This window comes from Salminus brasiliensis, chromosome 18, assembly GCF_030463535.1.
Source record: "Salminus brasiliensis chromosome 18, fSalBra1.hap2, whole genome shotgun sequence".
NCBI lineage: Eukaryota > Metazoa > Chordata > Actinopteri > Characiformes > Bryconidae > Salminus > Salminus brasiliensis.
In genome coordinates, this window is record NC_132895.1 from 4,894,229 (window position 1) to 4,913,174 (window position 18,946).

Here is an 18,946-nt window from a genome sequence, read left to right on the forward strand (position 1 = left end):
AACCCTAACCCTAACCTCAACCTAAAACCTAATCCAAACCCTCTTCCTGGTCCTAAAACCTTAACCTCAACCCAAAACCTAATCCAAACCCTCACCCCACCTTGTAAGATGATCAGTTATCTTTTAGATGAAGATCTACAGATCTAAACTTGGACCCTCTAAAGTTCCACCTACCCTCACCATCTAAAGGTTCTATATATAAAAGCCTGAGGCTGCCCGCTGCCCGCTGCCATGCTGTCCTGCTCTGGATCTTCACATTGGTTCATTCTGGCTTCAATACAGTTTTTCGGTGCTGACCAGAGGTGGATGGGTTCCCCTTTGAGCCTTGGTTCTTCTCAGGGTTCCTCTCAATCTGAGGGAGTTTTCCTTGCCACTGTCGCTCTTGGCTTGCTCAAAAGAAGCTCAGATACCTGGATCTCTGTAAAGCTGCTTGGTGACAACATTCATTGTGAAAAGATCCATATAAATAAATCTGAATTGAATTGAATTGAATTGAATTGAATCGAATTGAATCGAATGGAATCGAATCAAATAAAATTGATACAGTGTAAAATGCTTCTTGCTGGCTAATCTACAATATTAATAATAGTTTATCTGATATTATAGACGTTATTATGATGTCAAAATAAGGCAAATCATTCATATGAGCAGGGCGTCCATACTTTTGAGCAGTAGTGATGTGTGTGGTGAAAGAAAAGCACCTGACTCAGTACAGTTTCCATCAGAGGGAGTTTAGCTTAGCACATACTTCAGCAAAGGACTGAAAGTGCCTATCGATGCGTTATCAATTACCTGAGGTGTCTTTTTTTACGACCTGAGCCCACTGTGTTAATGCCGCGTGATCAATTTTTTGGGAAACAAACGAACGACTGAAAGCAAGCAGCTGTCGGACTGGGGAGGAAAAGCTCATGTGATCTAACTGTGATAGAATTTACAGACGTCAAACACTGCATGCTTTAAGTACGTTTTTAATACATTAAAAGACAAAAGTATTGGGACACCTGCTCATTCTCTGTGTCTTCTAAAACCAAGGGTATTAAATAGAAGTTGACCCTTAACTGTCTCTACTGTCCAGGGAAGCAGGCTTTCTACTAGATGTTGAAGGAGCACTGCTGTGAGGATTTGATTGCATTCAGCGAAAAAAGAGTTAGTGATGTTAGGATGTTGGATAATCATCACCCCACCTTATCATCAACTCCCCAGCTCATCAAAAGTATCGGATGAAGCACCACCATCCACAATTCCAGAGGATACAGTTCTTCCACTGCTCCATAGCTTAATGCTGGAGGCCTTTATACCCCTCTACTAGCCCACGCCTGACATTGGGCAGCATGATGTCAACAGCTTCATGTAGGTTTATCTGCTCCAGAGAGTCCTATTCTATTGGCAGTACGTCTCTACAGGGATAAGCTGTTTGTGTCTGTGTGCATTTTCACAGTTGCTATGTGGTTGCCATTGCATCCCAGATGGTTCCTATGATGTGATTAGTTGTGATTACTTATTTTAAAGCAGCATTATGTGAGAATTGGAATTTCGTGCTCCTGGGCTCCCCCTACAGTCGAGAAGTGGAATTTGTGCTGTGAGCCATCCCTTAAGGAGACGCTTTACTCATGCATTTTTGGACAAGCTGAGAGATACAGAACCGCCACTGAAAGTGAAATAAGCATGACTGATATGGTTACGACGCGTTACACAGTTGTCGTAAGTGTTGTCCTGCCCACTTCAGCAAAGCTACATTGTGCAGTAGCCGGGGTGCCGGCCGAGCCCAGAGTAGCAGCAATAGAGGCACTGTTTTCCCTTTTACAGTCAGTGGAGCATCAATAGAATTTAAAAGTTTTATTATTATTATTATTATTATTATTATATTTGTTTAGCGATTTTTATTATTCCCTTTTTCTCCAAATTTGGTACTGCCGCTCCGTAACCCACTCGTTCATAACCCCCCCTTGCATTAGCAATGCTCCAAACAATAGAAGGGTAAGGAAACACGCCTCCTCCGCTACATGCAAAGCCAGCCACCGCCCACTCTGATGACAGCTCCAGGTCCTCAGCTCCATCACATCAGCTAACAGACGCCTGTGCCGGCCAACATCGCTGTAAGAGTGATGAGGGGAGAGAGCGGGTGCCATCTCCCCATCCGGAGAGAGCTCGGCTAATTGTGCTCTCTCTGACTCCGGCAGCTGAAGGCAAAGCGGCATGGCTTAGCATTCGAACTCACGACCCTTTAGGCCGCAGTACCCCTCTGAGCTTCTATTTTGGGGTAAAACTGCTGCATAACGGTGCTTTAACCCCTCCCATTCCACAGTCGGACACTGTGGGATCATGTTATGTCATATTATGTACCATTTAAATGTTATATCAGCAACTAACGAAAGCAGCCCTGTTCTGTATGACGCAGGGAAAAGCCTGTTGCATGTCGAAGAAGAAGATGAAGAAGAAGAAGAGCTGCTTTTTAGGTGTTTTGTTGCTTGGGAGAAGGGAAACACCCACACACACAGGTCCAAGGCCTCCTTGCTTTCTGTTTATATATATGTGTGTGTGTGTATTTCCCTGTCTCATCGCTGGGGAAAGCTTAGTTTATGCAGAATAGTGACAACTCAAACCACACACTCCATCTCCGTTTGCGCTACAGTCTTGTTTTTCCACGATGCAGCATTTTCGCCACAGCCGGAGTCAGCACTGTCGATTGTTTTGGAGAAATACAACGCCAAAAGACGGCGCCACCACATGTTTGGGGAAGAAAGAATCACAAGGACACAAACGGGCATCAGCAGGAGACGAGTGTGTGTGAGTGTGTAAGTGTGTGTGTGTGTATCAAAGTTTGAGCACTTCTTCATATAAAAGAGACGCTGGTTCCACCACCTCAGTGCCAGGACAGAGAAAAGTCTAGAGGCTTGTCTTCCACACATCTCGAAGGATGTTGGGTCAAACCCAGCCGTACTTGAAGCTCGGAGTGCTCTCGGTACGGGTCAGGGTTTGACCGTTGCCATCCGGCTGGCTTTCACAAGACAGGACAATACAAGATAACCACATTGACCATTTGTGACAGACACAGGTGGAATTTGGACAGTGAGCACACATGCCCGGAGCGGTGGGCAGCCATTGCAGCCAGTGTAGAGAGGAAGGGTGGGGTGTTGAACATCTGCATGGCCAAGTCAGGTATTGCTACGTTTGCTGAGAGACATGGCCTAATTACAAACACAGCTGATTAGCAGGTACACCACTGATGGCTTGGCAACTTTGGTAAACTCTGACGTTCCGAGTTTGTCTCTGCAACCAGTAGCTTGCCTGCTCTGAGTGATGAGGAGCGGCGTAGCCTAGCCTAGCCTAGCCTAAAGTCGTGCTGTGCTGTGCAATAGCAACCTATTGTATCCCAGGTGGTTCTCAGGGTGTTAGAAGGGTGTAGCTACATGCTTCAGGTGGTTGCTATTGTATCCCAGGTGGTTCTCAGGGTGTTAGAAGGGTGTAGCTACATGCTTCAGGTGGTTGCTATTGTATCCCAGGTGGTTCTCAGGGTGTTAGAAGGGTCTAGCCACATGCTTCAGGTGGTTGCTATTGTATCCCAGGTGGTTCTCAGGGTGTTAGAAGGGTGTAGCTACATGCTTCAGGTGGTTGCTATTGTATCCCAGGTGGTTCTCAGGGTGTTAGAAGGGTGTAGCTACATGCTTCAGGTGGTTGCTATTGTATCCCAGGTGGTTCTCAGGGTGTTAGAAGGGTGTAGCTACATGCTTCAGGTGGTTGCTATTGTATCCCAGGTGGTTCTCAGGGTGTTAGAAGGGTGTAGCTACATGCTTCAGGTGGTTGCTATTGTATCCCAGGTGGTTCTTAGGGTGTTACAAGGTTGTAGCCATACGTTTTAGAGGGTTGCTATTGTATAACAGGTGGTTCTTAGGTTGTTACAAGGTTGTAGCTGTATGTTTCAGGTAGTTGCTATTGTATCCCAGGTGGTTCTTAGGGTATTACAAGGCTGTAGCTAAATGTTTCAGGTGCTAGATTCTGGATATGTGGTTGCTATTGTATCACAGGTGGGTCCTAGGTTGTTACAAGGCTGTAGCTACATGTTTCAGGTGGTTGCTAGAGTGGTCTTGCTGTGTGGTTGCTATTGTACCCCATGTGGTTCTTACAAGGTTGTATCCCAGGGGTTACCTTGTTACCTGTGTTACAAGGTTGTAGCTCAAGCGTTCCAGGTGGCTACCAAAATCATGCTGGATGGTTGCTATGGCATCTCTATGGAACCCTGCTTGGAAAGTCTTGATTCCTACCCGTGGTTATTTGGCCTTTTTTCCAGAGTTCCAGGCCTGAGTCTGAAACTGTGTTTAGGTCAGTTGAAGACCTTGCGTTTTCAGCTGGGGCTTGTCAATAATGCATTAGGAATAATTGTGAAGTATCCTGGAGGCTCCAGATTGTTTGTTGGACTGTTGAATGCTCACTGTGGACCTCACAGCGCAAACCTCTGACTCATGTTTCTTTTTAGTTAGCATTGCTAATAGATACAAAAGAGCCCGTGGCACACGCGTAATTGCTCAAATTGAATGAAATGAAGTCTTAGAGGGGGATCAGACTGTGCCCTTGTTTTTTTTTTTCCAGAATTGGAGAGGGATGTTTTGCTCACTGGTTTCTCAAGTGTTATGCAGACTAGGCGGCTGAGGGTATTGTGTGGAGCGTTTCAGGCATCAGGAGTTGAAAAAAGTTCAAGCATGCATTATTTTTCCACTGTCCAGACCTCAAAGTTATCATGGCATAAGCATATTTTATAATGACTCTCCTTTCCCTTTTTCACCCTCATCTGTGCTCAGGGTCTAATTAACGTTAGCGCAAACATTAGCATTAAGTCAGCCTGCTGGTGAGAACCCAAGAGAGGAGGTCCCGAAGGGCTTTTGGGTCACCCTCCATCTGTCCCCTCTCTCAGCACAGCAGTGAGTATCAGGTGAGCAGCGGCACGGCTCAGTTTCAGCCCCCATCAGGATATGTGATGTAATGAGGCCATTAGGAGCAGGTAATAGGTTGTCGGCCTAGTGGAGCGAGAGAAGAGCAGGGGGATCGGGTTAGCAGAAGCAGGTAGGGCTGGAGAGGAGAGGAGGATGGACAGAGTGAGAGAGGAGTGGACGATAGCGCCCTGTATCGGATGGCCGCGCTGTGCGTGTATCGCGGGGGCACTATTGTGTGCAGCGCTGGTTTATTTATGAGTGATGGGTGGTGGCAGGTGCAGCCATTTCAGGAGATATTCAAATAAACATCATCCGCTAGGGATTACGACGGGGATTATGACAGATGTGATTCATAAGGTCTTCTTATATTGCCTAATCTTGCTAGATCAATTATGGCACATAGCACATCTGGAAATGCGTCTTTTTTTATTTAATTATTTCTCTATGAAGCTCTATGAAATAAGTTCAGTTGTAAACTTTCAATAGGAGATTTAATTATGCAATAGGACTCTCTCTGGAGCAGGTAAATATGAACATCCTGGCACCATGCTGCCTAATGCCAGGCGTGGGCTAGAGGGGTGTAATAAAGCCCCCCAGCATTGAGCTGTGGAGCAGTGGAAAGACTGTGATCTCTGGAATGATGGATAGTGGAGCTCCATCTAGTACTTTTGGGATGAGGTGGGGTGGTGATCATCCAGCATCCTGACCTCACTAACGCTCATGCCGCTGATTGTAATCAAATCCTCACAGCAATGCTGCTCCGAAATCTAGTAGAAAGGCTTTCTTCCCTGGACGGTAGAGACAGTCGACTCTGACAAAAGCAGGACAGGCTCTTTTTTTTTTTAAAGCCCTCGATTTCAGAAGAAACAATGAAGGAGCAGGTGTCCCAATACTTTTGTCTGTGTAGTGTATGTATCACATATTTACATATAAAAAAATATATATATATATAAAATGTAAAACATATATTACACTTATATTAACATGTAGGCCTATAGGAAATCAAACTTCCCATCATTCAAACTGTTCTGGCTCCATAATGGCACGGGGTGCTTGAGCCCCGAAGATTGCCACTTGCAGTTAGTCGTTTACTCAGGCTATCCATATGTCCTCTTTTCCCCACAGATGTGTTTGGATATTTGGGATCTTGGGTAAATGAGACACTTTTTTTTTTTGCAAACTTAAATTTGGTCACCCTACATTAGTGTAGGCATTACTGACCACTGGAAAATCGGAAAAGCTGAGATGGTAAATTCAGGACCAAAAAGCAACAAATCCACCCAGGAGGTTTAGTGGATGTTTACCTTCGGAGCCTGGATTTACCTTCTGGGCCTGGAAAATGAGCCAGAAACAAAAGGGAATGAGAGCTAAACCATAGAAAAGCTAAATGAAGCTAAAGCTACGGCCTAACAGGATCTACTGTTGGCGACCTGTATATACATTTACATTTAAGGCATTTAGCAGACGCTCTTCTCCAGACCATTGCCTGTGTATTTCACCACAGGCTTGTTAGCATGAGTCACTATGCCCAGAAAGAACACCACATCCTTCCGTCTCCAGCTAATTACAGAGAGAGGCTAATTAAATTACAGGAGACCCGAGCACGTCGCAGCCGTAGGACATATAGCGCGTGCTAAAATCATCACAGAGCAAGCATGTGTGTTTGGGTTTGAGTGAATATCCTATCCTATCCTATCCTATAAAAGAAAACACTAACACTGCTGAATTACTGAAAATGTCCTTAATGTAAATGTTTTTTAAATTTTACTGTGAGAAAAAAGTTCCAACCATGGATGTTGGATGATGATCATCAACTCACCTCATCTCCAACTCTAATGTACTGAACGGAGCTCCACCACCATCCATCACTCCAGAGAACACAGCTCTTCCACTGCTCTACAGCTCCTCAATGCTGGGGGGCTATATACCCCTCTACAAGCCCATGCCTGGCCTTAGGCATGTTTCATGGGCTCATCTGCTCCAGAGAGTCCTATTCTACTGGCAGTACGTCTCTACAGGGACAAGCGTTCAGTGTTTTGAGGACAACAGGTATTAGTTCCAGTCAGAAAAGACTAATGACTGAATGGGAACGAGACTAAAAGGGGTAATAAGCAAGACCCGAGACGCAGCGTAGATGGATGACAATAAGGGGGCCAGGAAATGAGTGATGGTAGAAGAAGTGGCTGTTCACACCAACACCAGCCAGTCGTACTGCTTTTACCGTATCTCCAGCTGATGAATAGCAGATGTATGCAAGAACGCACAAAGTAATTGCACGTGATTCAGCGCAGACAGTCTCTCTGCTGAAATAACTGGCTTTCACCGTGTATTATTCAGCAGTGTAGAATTTGAATGAATGTTTTATAAAGCTTTCAGGAGCACGGAGACCCTGTCATAATCTGTTCGGTGACATTCTCACATTCATTTTTTAAAACCAACTTGCGGAGCTAGAGCTTAGTCAACACGTCAGAAGGCCTGGCGCTGGAGCTCACCCAGCTTAGAGATTAGCTTGGACAGTGCAAGCCAACGCCCGGTCCACCCCTCCGCACTTACTCCATGCATGTAATCGATAAGAAAGCTAGGGGGAATGGACGAGCCTCTTGTTGCCATGCCGCTGGTTGTCCATGGCAACTCTCCTGGGCCGCAGCCCCTTAGAAACATCACTGCTGATCCCTAGTTTAGTGACAGGCGTAAGTAGATAATCAACAGTTTATCTACTCTGTTTGGACAAAAGTATTGGGACACCTGCTCATTCATTGTTGTTGTTTTTTTCTAAAATCAAGGGTATTAAAAAGGTTTATCCTGATTTGGACTTGGTTGGAGTAACTGTCTCTACTGTCCAGGGAAGAAGGCTTTTTACTAGATTATGGAGGAGCATTGCTGTGAGAACTTGATTGCATCCTTGACTACATTATTAGTGAGTTCAGGATGTTCAGGATGATCAACACCCCACCTTATCCCATCCAAAAGTACTGGATGGAGCTCCACCATCCATCATTCTGGAGGACACAGTTCTTCCACTGCTCCACAGCTCAATGCTGGGGTGCTTTGTACCCCTCTAGCCCACACAACCGGCCTTAAGCATGGTGGCAACAGGTCCATTAGAGTTATCTGCTCCTGAGAGTCCTATTTTATTGGCACTGCTTCTCTACAGGGACTAGACGAGCTGTGTGTGCATTTGCACATCTGTGTCAGCAGTGCGTGCAACTTACATTGTGGCAGCAATGCTGGGTGAAAACATACTAAAGTTTGTCCATAGCGATAGCATAACAACGTAACATCGCTACCACAGCCCTAGCAGTGCGCCAGCCATCAGCTTTACCCAGCATCACTACCATGGTGTTAGCGCACCAGCTGACCTCACCCAGCATCACTACCATGGTGTTAGCGCACCAGCTGACCTCACCCAGCATCACTACTGTGGTGTTAGCACACCAGCTGACCTCACCCAGCATCACTACCATGGTGTTAGCGCACCAGCTGACCTCACCCAGCATCACTACCGTAGAGTTAGCGCACCAGCTGACCTCACCCAGCATCACTACCATAGAGTTAGCGCACCAGCCGACCTCACCCAGCATCACTACCGCAGTGTTAGCGCACCAGCTGACCTCACCCAGCATCACTACCATGGTGTTAGCGCACCAGCTGACCTCACCCAGCATCACTACCGTGAGTTAGCGCACCAGCTGACCTCACCCAGCATCACTACCATAGAGTTAGCGCACCAGCCGACCTCACCTAGCATCACTACCGCAGTGTTAGCGCACCAGCCGACCTCACCCAGCATCACTACCATAGAGTTAGCGCACCAGCCGACCTCACCCAGCATCACTACCATAGAGTTAGCGCACCAGCCGACCTCACCCAGCATCACTACCGCAGTGTTAGCGCACCAGCTGACCTCACCCAGCATCACTACCGCAGTGTTAGCGCACCAGCCGACCTCACCCAGCATCACTACCGCAGTGTTAGCGCACCAGCCGACCTCACCCAGCATCACTACCATAGAGTTAGCGCACCAGCTGACCTCACCCAGCATCACTACCATAGAGTTAGCGCACCAGCCGACCTCACCCAGCATCACTACCGCAGTGTTAGCGCACCAGCTGACCTCACCCAGCATCACTACCATGGTGTTAGCGCACCAGCTGACCTCACCCAGCATCACTACCGTGAGTTAGCGCACCAGCTGACCTCACCCAGCATCACTACCATAGAGTTAGCGCACCAGCCGACCTCACCTAGCATCACTACCGCAGTGTTAGCGCACCAGCCGACCTCACCCAGCATCACTACCGCAGTGTTAGCGCACCAGCCGGCCTCACCCAGCATCGTGTTTTTTATTACCATGTTTATTTTTATTTGCTAATATTTCTTAGCATTTAATTTTAGACCCAAATGAGTGCTTTGTGTCATTATTATTGTATTATTATTAATGTTTTACCGAAATAACTACACGTTAACACCGGTTTAGGATCTTCTGCCCACCACTGCTCGGCGCTTGTTTTATCTTAGTGCAGCCTGTTGCTTCCCAGCGACACTCAGATCCTTCCAGATGAGCTGAAGGCAAATGTCAGCCAATTAGCCGCAGCATGTTTGACCTTTCCTTCCACACACCTGAGGCTGGGGGCCTCACAGGAGCGCTTTGAGCTTCTACACCATCGGCCAGCACTGGACTTTCATATGTTAATCAACCGATACTAATTTAAGGGGCATTTTTGAGGATGCAGACTAAGACTGAAATGGATTCAGACTGGAGGATGCAGGTTAACCCCTTAAGCTCTAGACTTTTTCATTTTGGATTTGCTATTAAGGCTTATCATTTAGTAACTACTAAAGAAAATATAGCCGCAGATGTTCACTTGCACACACACACACACACACACACACACACACACACACACACATACACAATGTATCTATAATCAATAATCTCCATAGAAAAGCACTGCTGATAAAAAGGGATGCCATGGAGCAGCCAAACATGACCCAGAGATCTCGCAAGTGGGGCCAGAGCAGTGGCTCCCCGGTCCTGAAGGACCCCCTGCTCTGTACGTTGGGAGCAAGTGGTTCCCTGCTCTAATACACTGCCGTCAGCCTAGGAGGAGCTTAGCAATTAGCTGATTAGCTGGATCAGGTATGTTGGGAGCAGGTGAAACACTACCATGTGCAGGGCAGGAGGGGTCCTCCAGGACCAGGGGTGGGAACCACTGGGCGAGAAGGGTATGAAGCCCTATAGCATTGATCTGAGGAGCAGTGGACCTGTGTGCACTCTGAAGACTGGGAACTTTCTTTAGGATGTAGTACAGTGCTGCGTGGATTGCTTTTGTGATGCCATGAAAAACAACATAGGTATACCTGCCTACTCAACCTACAGCCGGCTAGCTGTTCGATCAGAGGGCTTCAAATCTGGACCTTAAATACAGTTTCCATTCCTAGGCTTTGTGATCACTGGTAGGTGTGACACAACATGGTCAATCAATTACTTTAGATATTTCTTTCATTTCACTGGATTAAAGGCCCAGATTTGATGACCTGGGCATTGGATGTTGAAGTTATAGGGGGAAGGTGAGGCCGAACTGCCAGGGAATCATGGCTTTTTGGTTCAAGTCCTTTAGGTTTTGTTGTTTTGCAGAAAACAGGCTGCAGGTGGGAGAAGAGGGAGCTGGTATAGTGTGTAGTTCTATAAGCTGACCTGTAGTAGGAGCTATTTGTAGAGGTTGCTGAATAGATTCCTGTAGATCAGAGTCTCAAACTCAAATTAGCGGGGGACCAGGCAGTATTCTCCAAAGACAGAGTGGGGGGGAGGGGGTCTGTCAAAGTTTTTCAGTCGAGAGTTTCAATTGGGAAAATGCTCACCCAGCATCACTACCGCAGTATTAGCGCACCAGCCGACCTCACCCAGCATCACTACCATGGTGTTAGCGCACCAGCCGACCTCACCCAGCATCACTACCGCAGTGTTAGCGCACCAGCCGACCTCACCCAGCATCACCACCATGGTGTTAGCACACCAGCCGACCTCACCCAGCATCACTACCGCAGTATTAGCGCACCAGCCGGCCTCACCCAGCATCACTACCATGGTGTTAGCGCACCAGCCGACCTCACCCAGCATCACTACCATGGTGTTAGGGCACCAGCCAGCCTCACCCAGCATCACTACCGCAGTGTTAGCGCACCAGCTGACCTCACCCAGCATCACTACCGCAGTGTTAGCGCACCAGCCGACCTCACCCAGCATCACTACCGCAGTGTTAGCGCACCAGCCGACCTCACCCAGCATCACTACCGCAGTATTAGCACACCAGCCGGCCTCACCCAGCATCACTACCATGGTGTTAGTGCACCAGCCGACCTCACCCAGCATCACTACCGCAGTGTTAGCGCACCAGCTGACCTCACCCAGCATCACTACCGCAGTGTTAGCGCACCAGCCGACCTCACCCAGCATCACTACCGCAGTGTTAGCGCACCAGCCGACCTCACCCAGCATCACTACCGCAGTATTAGCACACCAGCCGGCCTCACCCAGCATCACTACCATGGTGTTAGTGCACCAGCCGACCTCACCCAGCATCACTACCGCAGTGTTAGTGCACCAGCCGGCCTCACCCAGCATCACTACCATGGTGTTAGCGCACCAGCTGGCCTCACCCAGCATCACTACCATGGTGTTAGCGCACCAGCCGACCTCACCCAGCATCACTACCATGGTGTTAGGGCACCAGCCAGCCTCACCCAGCATCACTACCGCAGTGTTAGCGCACCAGCTGACCTCACCCAGCATCACTACCGCAGTGTTAGCGCACCAGCCGACCTCACCCAGCATCACTACCGCAGTGTTAGCGCACCAGCCAACCTCACCCAGCATCACTACCGCAGTATTAGCACACCAGCCGGCCTCACCCAGCATCACTACCATGGTGTTAGTGCACCAGCCAACCTCACCCAGCATCACTACCGCAGTGTTAGCGCACCAGCTGACCTCACCCAGCATCACTACCGCAGTGTTAGCGCACCAGCCGACCTCACCCAGCATCACTACCGCAGTGTTAGCGCACCAGCCGACCTCACCCAGCATCACTACCGCAGTATTAGCACACCAGCCGGCCTCACCCAGCATCACTACCATGGTGTTAGTGCACCAGCCGACCTCACCCAGCATCACTACCATGGTGTTAGCACACCAGCCGACCTCACCCAGCATCACTACCATGGTGTTAGCGCACCAGCCGACCTCACCCAGCATCACTACCGCAGTGTTAGTGCACCAGCCGACCTCACCCAGCATCACTACCGCAGTGTTAGCGCACCAGCCGACCTCATCCAGCATCACTACCATGGTGTTAGTGCACCAGCCGACCTCACCCAGCATCACTACCGCAGTGTTAGGGCACCAGCCAGCCTCACCCAGCATCACTACCGCAGTGTTAGCGCACCAGCCGACCTCACCCAGCATCACTACCGCAGTGTTAGCGCACCAGCCGACCTCACCCAGCATCACTACCATGGTGTTAGTGCACCAGCTGGCCTCACCCAGCATCACTACCATGGTGTTAGCGCACCAGCCGACCTCACCCAGCATCACTACCGCAGTGTTAGTGCACCAGCCGACCTCACCCAGCATCACTACCGCAGTGTTAGCGCACCAGCCGACCTCACCCAGCATCACTACCATGGTGTTAGTGCACCAGCCGACCTCACCCAGCATCACTACCGCAGTGTTAGGGCACCAGCCAGCCTCACCCAGCATCACTACCGCAGTGTTAGCGCACCAGCCGACCTCACCCAGCATCACTACCGCAGTGTTAGCGCACCAGCCGACCTCACCCAGCATCACTACCATGGTGTTAGTGCACCAGCTGGCCTCACCCAGCATCACTACCGCAGTGTTAGTGCACCAGCCGACCTCACCCAGCATCACTACCGCAGTGTTAGCGCACCAGCCGACCTCACCCAGCATCACTACCATGGTGTTAGTGCACCAGCTGGCCTCACCCAGCATCACTACCGCAGTGTTAGTGCACCAGCCGACCTCACCCAGCATCACTACCGCAGTGTTAGCGCACCAGCCGACCTCACCCAGCATCACTACCATGGTGTTAGTGCACCAGCCGACCTCACCCAGCATCACTACCGCAGTGTTAGCGCACCAGCCGACCTCACCCAGCATCACTACCGCAGTATTAGCACACCAGCCGACCTCACCCAGCATCACTACCATGGTGTTAGTGCACCAGCCGACCTCACCCAGCATCACTACCGCAGTGTTAGCGCACCAGCCGACCTCACCCAGCATCACTCAGTCCTTGGTGGTATTCTTGAGCACTACACTGAAGGCCTTCAGCAGACGCTCTTCTCTTCAGAGCGACTTACAGAAGTTCAGCTCACTGTTCACTGTTCGTCTTTGCTAGTTTGTATGGCCTAGAGTCCAAAAGATCCCTCTAAGCTTAGATGCTACAAAATACAGGTCAGTATGGAGACCACGATACCCAGCCCGAGGAGGGTCTTTAGTCTGGGTTCGAAGACAGCGAGTCACTCTGCCGTTCGGGCACCCAGCGAGAGGTTCGTTCCACCACGCTTGTGTCCAGTTGTACAGTTACAGACTGTAACTTATCTATACGGGTAGTGTCCGTCATATTAGACCTCTCTTAGCCCATTGTGTCGCCTGAGCAACGTCCTCCTTCGCTGTCCGTCCTCATCTGTAAAGTCCAGTCATGACAGACAAGGGGTATAATTGCGTCTGACAGCGCTCACATTTTCAGCTTGTGTTTCTTTTGCTGGGGCTCACTGTCTGAGCTGATGCTGCTCTTTTTTCTCACCAGGACGTCTCTCTCTCTCTCGCTCTCTCTCTCTCTCGCTCTCTTCTTTATGCTGAAACCGTAAGCTGACACAGGGTCTGCTTTTTCATGCTCTTTTAAATTGAACTCTCAGAGGTCTGGAGATCTTGCTGTTAGTTTAAGCTTTAAAATTAATCACATATTTAGGTTATGTAATGGATTACATTTGCATTTAATTATACACCAGCAGGTCCAGGACTGCAATCCTGACTTAATTCATTTGTGTCGAGTCTGTTGACGAAGGTAACATCTACTTCCTCTTAAAGTGACACTATGGCAAATATGTATGTGCACAATTTTGCCTTAGTCTTAAAACCAGAGAACCGCTCACTACTGAAGAGTACTGAGGCGTAGTAAGGTGTACTGAAGAGTACTGAGGCGTAGTAAGGTGTACTGAAGAGTACTGAGGTGTAGTGAGGTGTACTAAAGAGTACTGAGGTGTACTGAAGAGTACTGAGATGTAGTGAGGTGTACTAAAGAGTACTGAGGTGTACTGAAGAGTACTGAGATGTAGTGAGGTGTACTAAAGAGTACTGAGGTGTACTGAAGAGTACTGAGATGTAGTGAGGTGTACTAAAGAGTACTGAGGTGTACTGAAGAGTACTGAGATGTACTGAAGAGTACTGAGATGTAGTGAAGTTTACTAAAGAGTACTGAGGTATACTGAAGAGTACTGAGATGTAGTGAGGTTTACTAAAGAGTACTGAGGTGTACTAAAAAGTACTGAGGTGTACTGAAGAGTACTGAGATGTACTAAAGAGTACTGATATGTACTGAAGAGTACTGAGGTGTACTGAAGAGTGCTGAGGTGTAGTGAGGTGTACTAAAGAGTACTGAGGTGTACTGAAGAGTACTGAGATGTACTAAAGAGCACTGAGATGTAATGAGGTGTACTAAAGAGTACTGAGGTGTGCTGACGAGTACCGGATATAGTCAGTCAGCCTAGAGAAGTACTAAAGAGTACTGAGATGTACTGAAGAGTACTGAGGTGTACTGAAGAGTGCTGAGATGTAGTGAGGTGTACTAAAGAGTACTGAGGTGTACTGAAGAGTACTGAGATGTACTAAAGAGTACTGAGATGTACTGAAGAGTACTGAGGTGTACTGAAGAGTACTGTGGTGTACTGAAGAGTGCTGAGATGTAGTGAGGTGTACTGAAGAGTACTGAGATGTACTGAAGAGTACTGAGGTGTACTGAAGAGTACTGAGGTGTACTGAAGAGTGCTGAGATGTAATGAGGTGTACTAAAGAGTACTGAGGTGTACTGAAGAGTACTGAGGTGTAGTGAGGTGTACTAAAGAGTACTGAGGTGTACTGAAGAGTACTGAGGTGTACTGAAGAGTGCTGAGATGTAATGAGGTGTACTAAAGAGTACTGAGGTGTACTGAAGAGTACTGAGATGTAGTGAGATGTACTAAAGAGTACTGAGGTGTACTGAAGAGTACTGAGGTGTACTGAAGAGTACTGAGGTGTAGTGAGGTGTACTAAAGAGTACTGAGGTGTACTGAAGAGTACTGAGGTGTACTGAAGAGTGCTGAGATGTAATGAGGTGTACTAAAGAGTACTGAGGTGTACTGAAGAGTACTGAGATGTACTAAAGAGTACTGAGATGTAATGAGGTGTACTAAAGAGTACTGAGGTGTGCTGACGAGTACTGAGATGTACTAAAGAGTACTGAGATGTAATGAGGTGTACTAAAGAGTACCGAGGTGTACTGAAGAGTACTGAGATGTACTAAAGAGTACTGAGATGTAATGAGGTGTACTAAAGAGTACTGAGGTGTACTGAAGAGTACTGAGATGTACTAAAGAGTACTGAGATGTAATGAGGTGTACTAAAGAGTACTGAGGTGTGCTGACGAGTACCAGATATAGTCAGTCAGCCCAGAGAACAGACAGTTCTCTACAGTTCTGACAGTTTAACAGGCATGCTTTTCTCTAACTGAGCTTTTCTTTCTGTTGGCACAGAGACGTCAAGCCAGACAACATCTTACTGGACGAACACGGTGAGTAGCTTAAACGTTGCTGTCTGGTTTTGGAAACCCCACTAAAATCATCAGTAGAAATCCCACCACAGCTTAAAGCTGCTGAATATTTAAAAGAAGGCTAACACGGAGAACAAGCACCACAGACATCAACATCAACAATCCCACACAGGCGTATAAGAGCACAAGACACAAACAGGAACACCTGGGGAGGATAACGAGAGGGTAGGGCTACGAAGGAGACACAGATGTACTGACGATGACTGAGGTGTGTTGAGGAGTAATGAGATGTACTGATGAGTACTGAGATGTACTGAGGTGTACTGAAGAGTACTGAGATGTACTGGGGTGTACTGAAGAGTACTGAGGTTTACAGAAGAGTACTGAGATGTACTGGGGTGTACTGAAGAGTACTGAGGTATACTGAAGAGTACTGAGGTATACTGAAGAGTACTGAGATGTACTGGGGTGTACTGAAGAGTACTGAGGTATACTGAAGAGTACTGAGGTGTACTGAAGAGTACTGAGGTATACTGAAGAGTACTGAGATGTACTGGGGTTTTCTTAAAGAGTACTGAGGTGTACTGAAGAGTACTGAGGTGTACTGGGGTGTACTGAAGAGTACTGAGGTGTACTGAAGAGTACTGAGGTATACTGAAGAGTACTGAGATGTACTGGGGTTTTCTTAAAGAGTACTGAGGTGTACTGAAGAGTACTGAGGTGTACTGGGGTGTACTGAAGAGTACTGAGGTGTACTGAAGCGTACTATAGCAAGTTATTGAAAGTCAAAGCCTTTAATTCTGTACTGAGGAACAGAACAGTTTCATCATGTTATGGAAATACAGCCATACAGCACATTATTGATTATTGATTATTGATATGATCGCTGTCTACTTCAAGTATAAGTGAAGGTAATTTATGGAGTGTTTCCTCTCTGAAGGCCTAACAGGTGCTGCTGTTAGAAACAAAGCCAGCGAGGGCAAACACACCCAGTTCATCATTCTTAATCAGTATGATAATGAGAGAGGAATATTAATGTAGAGAGAGTTATGACCCTGTCTCCTACACACACAACACACACACACACATGCACAAACACTGCACACATACACACAGGCTGAGAACTCAGGGAAAGGTCTGCCCTTTTCTGTCTCTCTCTCTCTCTCTCTCTCTCTCTCTCTAGCTCTCACTTTCCCTCAGTGTCTCTCTCTCTATCTTTCCGTCTGTTGGTCTGTCTATGGAAGTTTTACCCTTTTTGTTGGTTTTCACTGTTTGACGGAATGTTAATCTGGGTTCCTGCATGACAGCAACACTATATACGATGATAATCGCTTGCAGAGCTCTATTTGAGCTGGATTAGGTCTATCAGAGATGGTCATGTCTTGTGGATTGTCGGCATTTTATTGACTGATTGGAACTTTCCAATTCCCAGAGATAGTCTTTATTGAAAAGCCATAGTCTGGATGTCCACATCAGCGCTACGGCACAGTAATATCGCGCCGCATCACTGTGCCTGTTATCAGCTTCTATTAGTTGACGGATGTTGTCTTTGGGGTAAATTAAAGTTATAATGGCCTGCCACAATGTTTTGCTTAAAAAGCAGACAGGCATTCACTGACCCAGCCTGCAGTACATAACAGAAATGATGAAGCCGAGACCCCGGTTCTCCATCAATAAAACAGCTGCTGAAAAAAGCCGCTTGCTTTGGAAAGGCCCCTGCCCAGATGACTGGTGCGTCTGATGTGAAACAACAAGCGCTGCAAAAGCCTCTGTTTCTGTGGAATATACACCACATGTGGCTTTAATGTTTGTGTACGACACCATAGCAACCACCAGGGATACCATAGCAACCACCTGAAATACTATTACGACCACTGTGTATACACTATAGCATCTAGTGCAACCACCAGCAACCACCTGGCTACCAATAGCAACACCATGGGAAACACTTAGCTACCCATTCGGCCTCCTGTAAGACAGCAGGTTGGCTTTGCACTCTCCAGGGTGGGTAGATGCCTCTCTCTTGCCCCCCCACATCACTCCAGTGCAGTGCTGGCTGGGACTGGCGTCTGCTGGCCGATGCATCAGAGCCGGGTTCACTGGGCTTTCCTCCGAATTCGGAAAGAGGCGCACTGGCTGGCTGCGCATGTGTTGGAGGAGGCTTGGGTCGGTCTTCACCCTCCCAGTGTCGGGAGCATTGCATGTGATGGGGAGGATATGGATGGGTTGGATAATTGAAGATCCAAATTGGGGGGAAATGGGTTACACTGGAGTATTTCCACTTTAGGGAGGCGCTGTAAGCTCGAGATTGGCCGATCTGACATCAGATGGGCCAAATTTAGCCCCGCCCAACTTCCAACAAATCCAACAGCGGAAAACCATGAAAAAAATAGCTTGAAAGATGTCCTCACTGAAAAAACCAACCGACATCTTGGAAGCACAAATACAGTGAACTGGGCCCGCCACCCCGTCCCACCTCCCCATCTCAGACGTCACAGCCCCTTTGGAATGGGGCTTTCATTTGTTCAGTAGTGAGTGATGGTGAAGTAGTTGGTCTGTGAGGGTCTGCGCTGCTGTCTGCCGCTCTGCCGGAGTTACGATGCTGACAGCTTTATAAAATATGGCTCCATTTCCCTGCCTAATGTAGCGTAGCGAGGAATATGAAAAATGAAGGAGTGGAGAAGAGTGAAGCTTGCAGTCGCTTCATGACAGGCACGTGACACCTCACACTCACACTCACGCACACACACTCAGACATATGCATGTTTAAAGGTTTTAGCTTTGCACCGCAGCTACGAGGCTATGAGGTGTAGCTAGCTAAGAGGAGGGTCTTCAGTCTGTACTTGAAGCTGGAAGGGCTCTTGGTGCAGATCAGGCTTTTGACCATCGCCATCAAGTACGGAGGGGCTGGCTGGTCCAGTCTTGGCTTTGTAGGCCAGAGTCAGGGGTCTGAATCTGACGACCTGGGCAGCAGCTACAGGAAGCTACAGTGAGGAGAGCGCAGCAGAGGAGGAGGAGGAGCTGAACATGGCTGAACTTAGAAACGTTGAAGACGACCCGACCCGTACCGCTGTGTTCTGGATCAGCTGCAGGGGTCTGATGGTGCACAAAGGGAGACCAGCCTGAGAGGTGTTGCTGTAGTCGAGTTTTAAATGACCAGAGACTGAACAAGCACCTATAATAATAATA

The 18,946-nt window shown here is 48.0% G+C and overlaps 1 protein-coding gene across 1 annotated transcript in view; it reads left to right on the forward strand.

Moving 5' to 3' along the window:
• Positions 1-18,946, forward strand: part of stk32a (serine/threonine kinase 32A) — an 80,831-nt gene that overhangs the window by 40,904 nt on the left and 20,981 nt on the right. Inside the window, exon 6 of the mRNA XM_072661674.1 lies at positions 15,741-15,778. Within this exon, the coding sequence (XP_072517775.1) occupies positions 15,741-15,778 (38 nt within the window). The remainder of the gene's footprint in view (positions 1-15,740; positions 15,779-18,946) is intronic.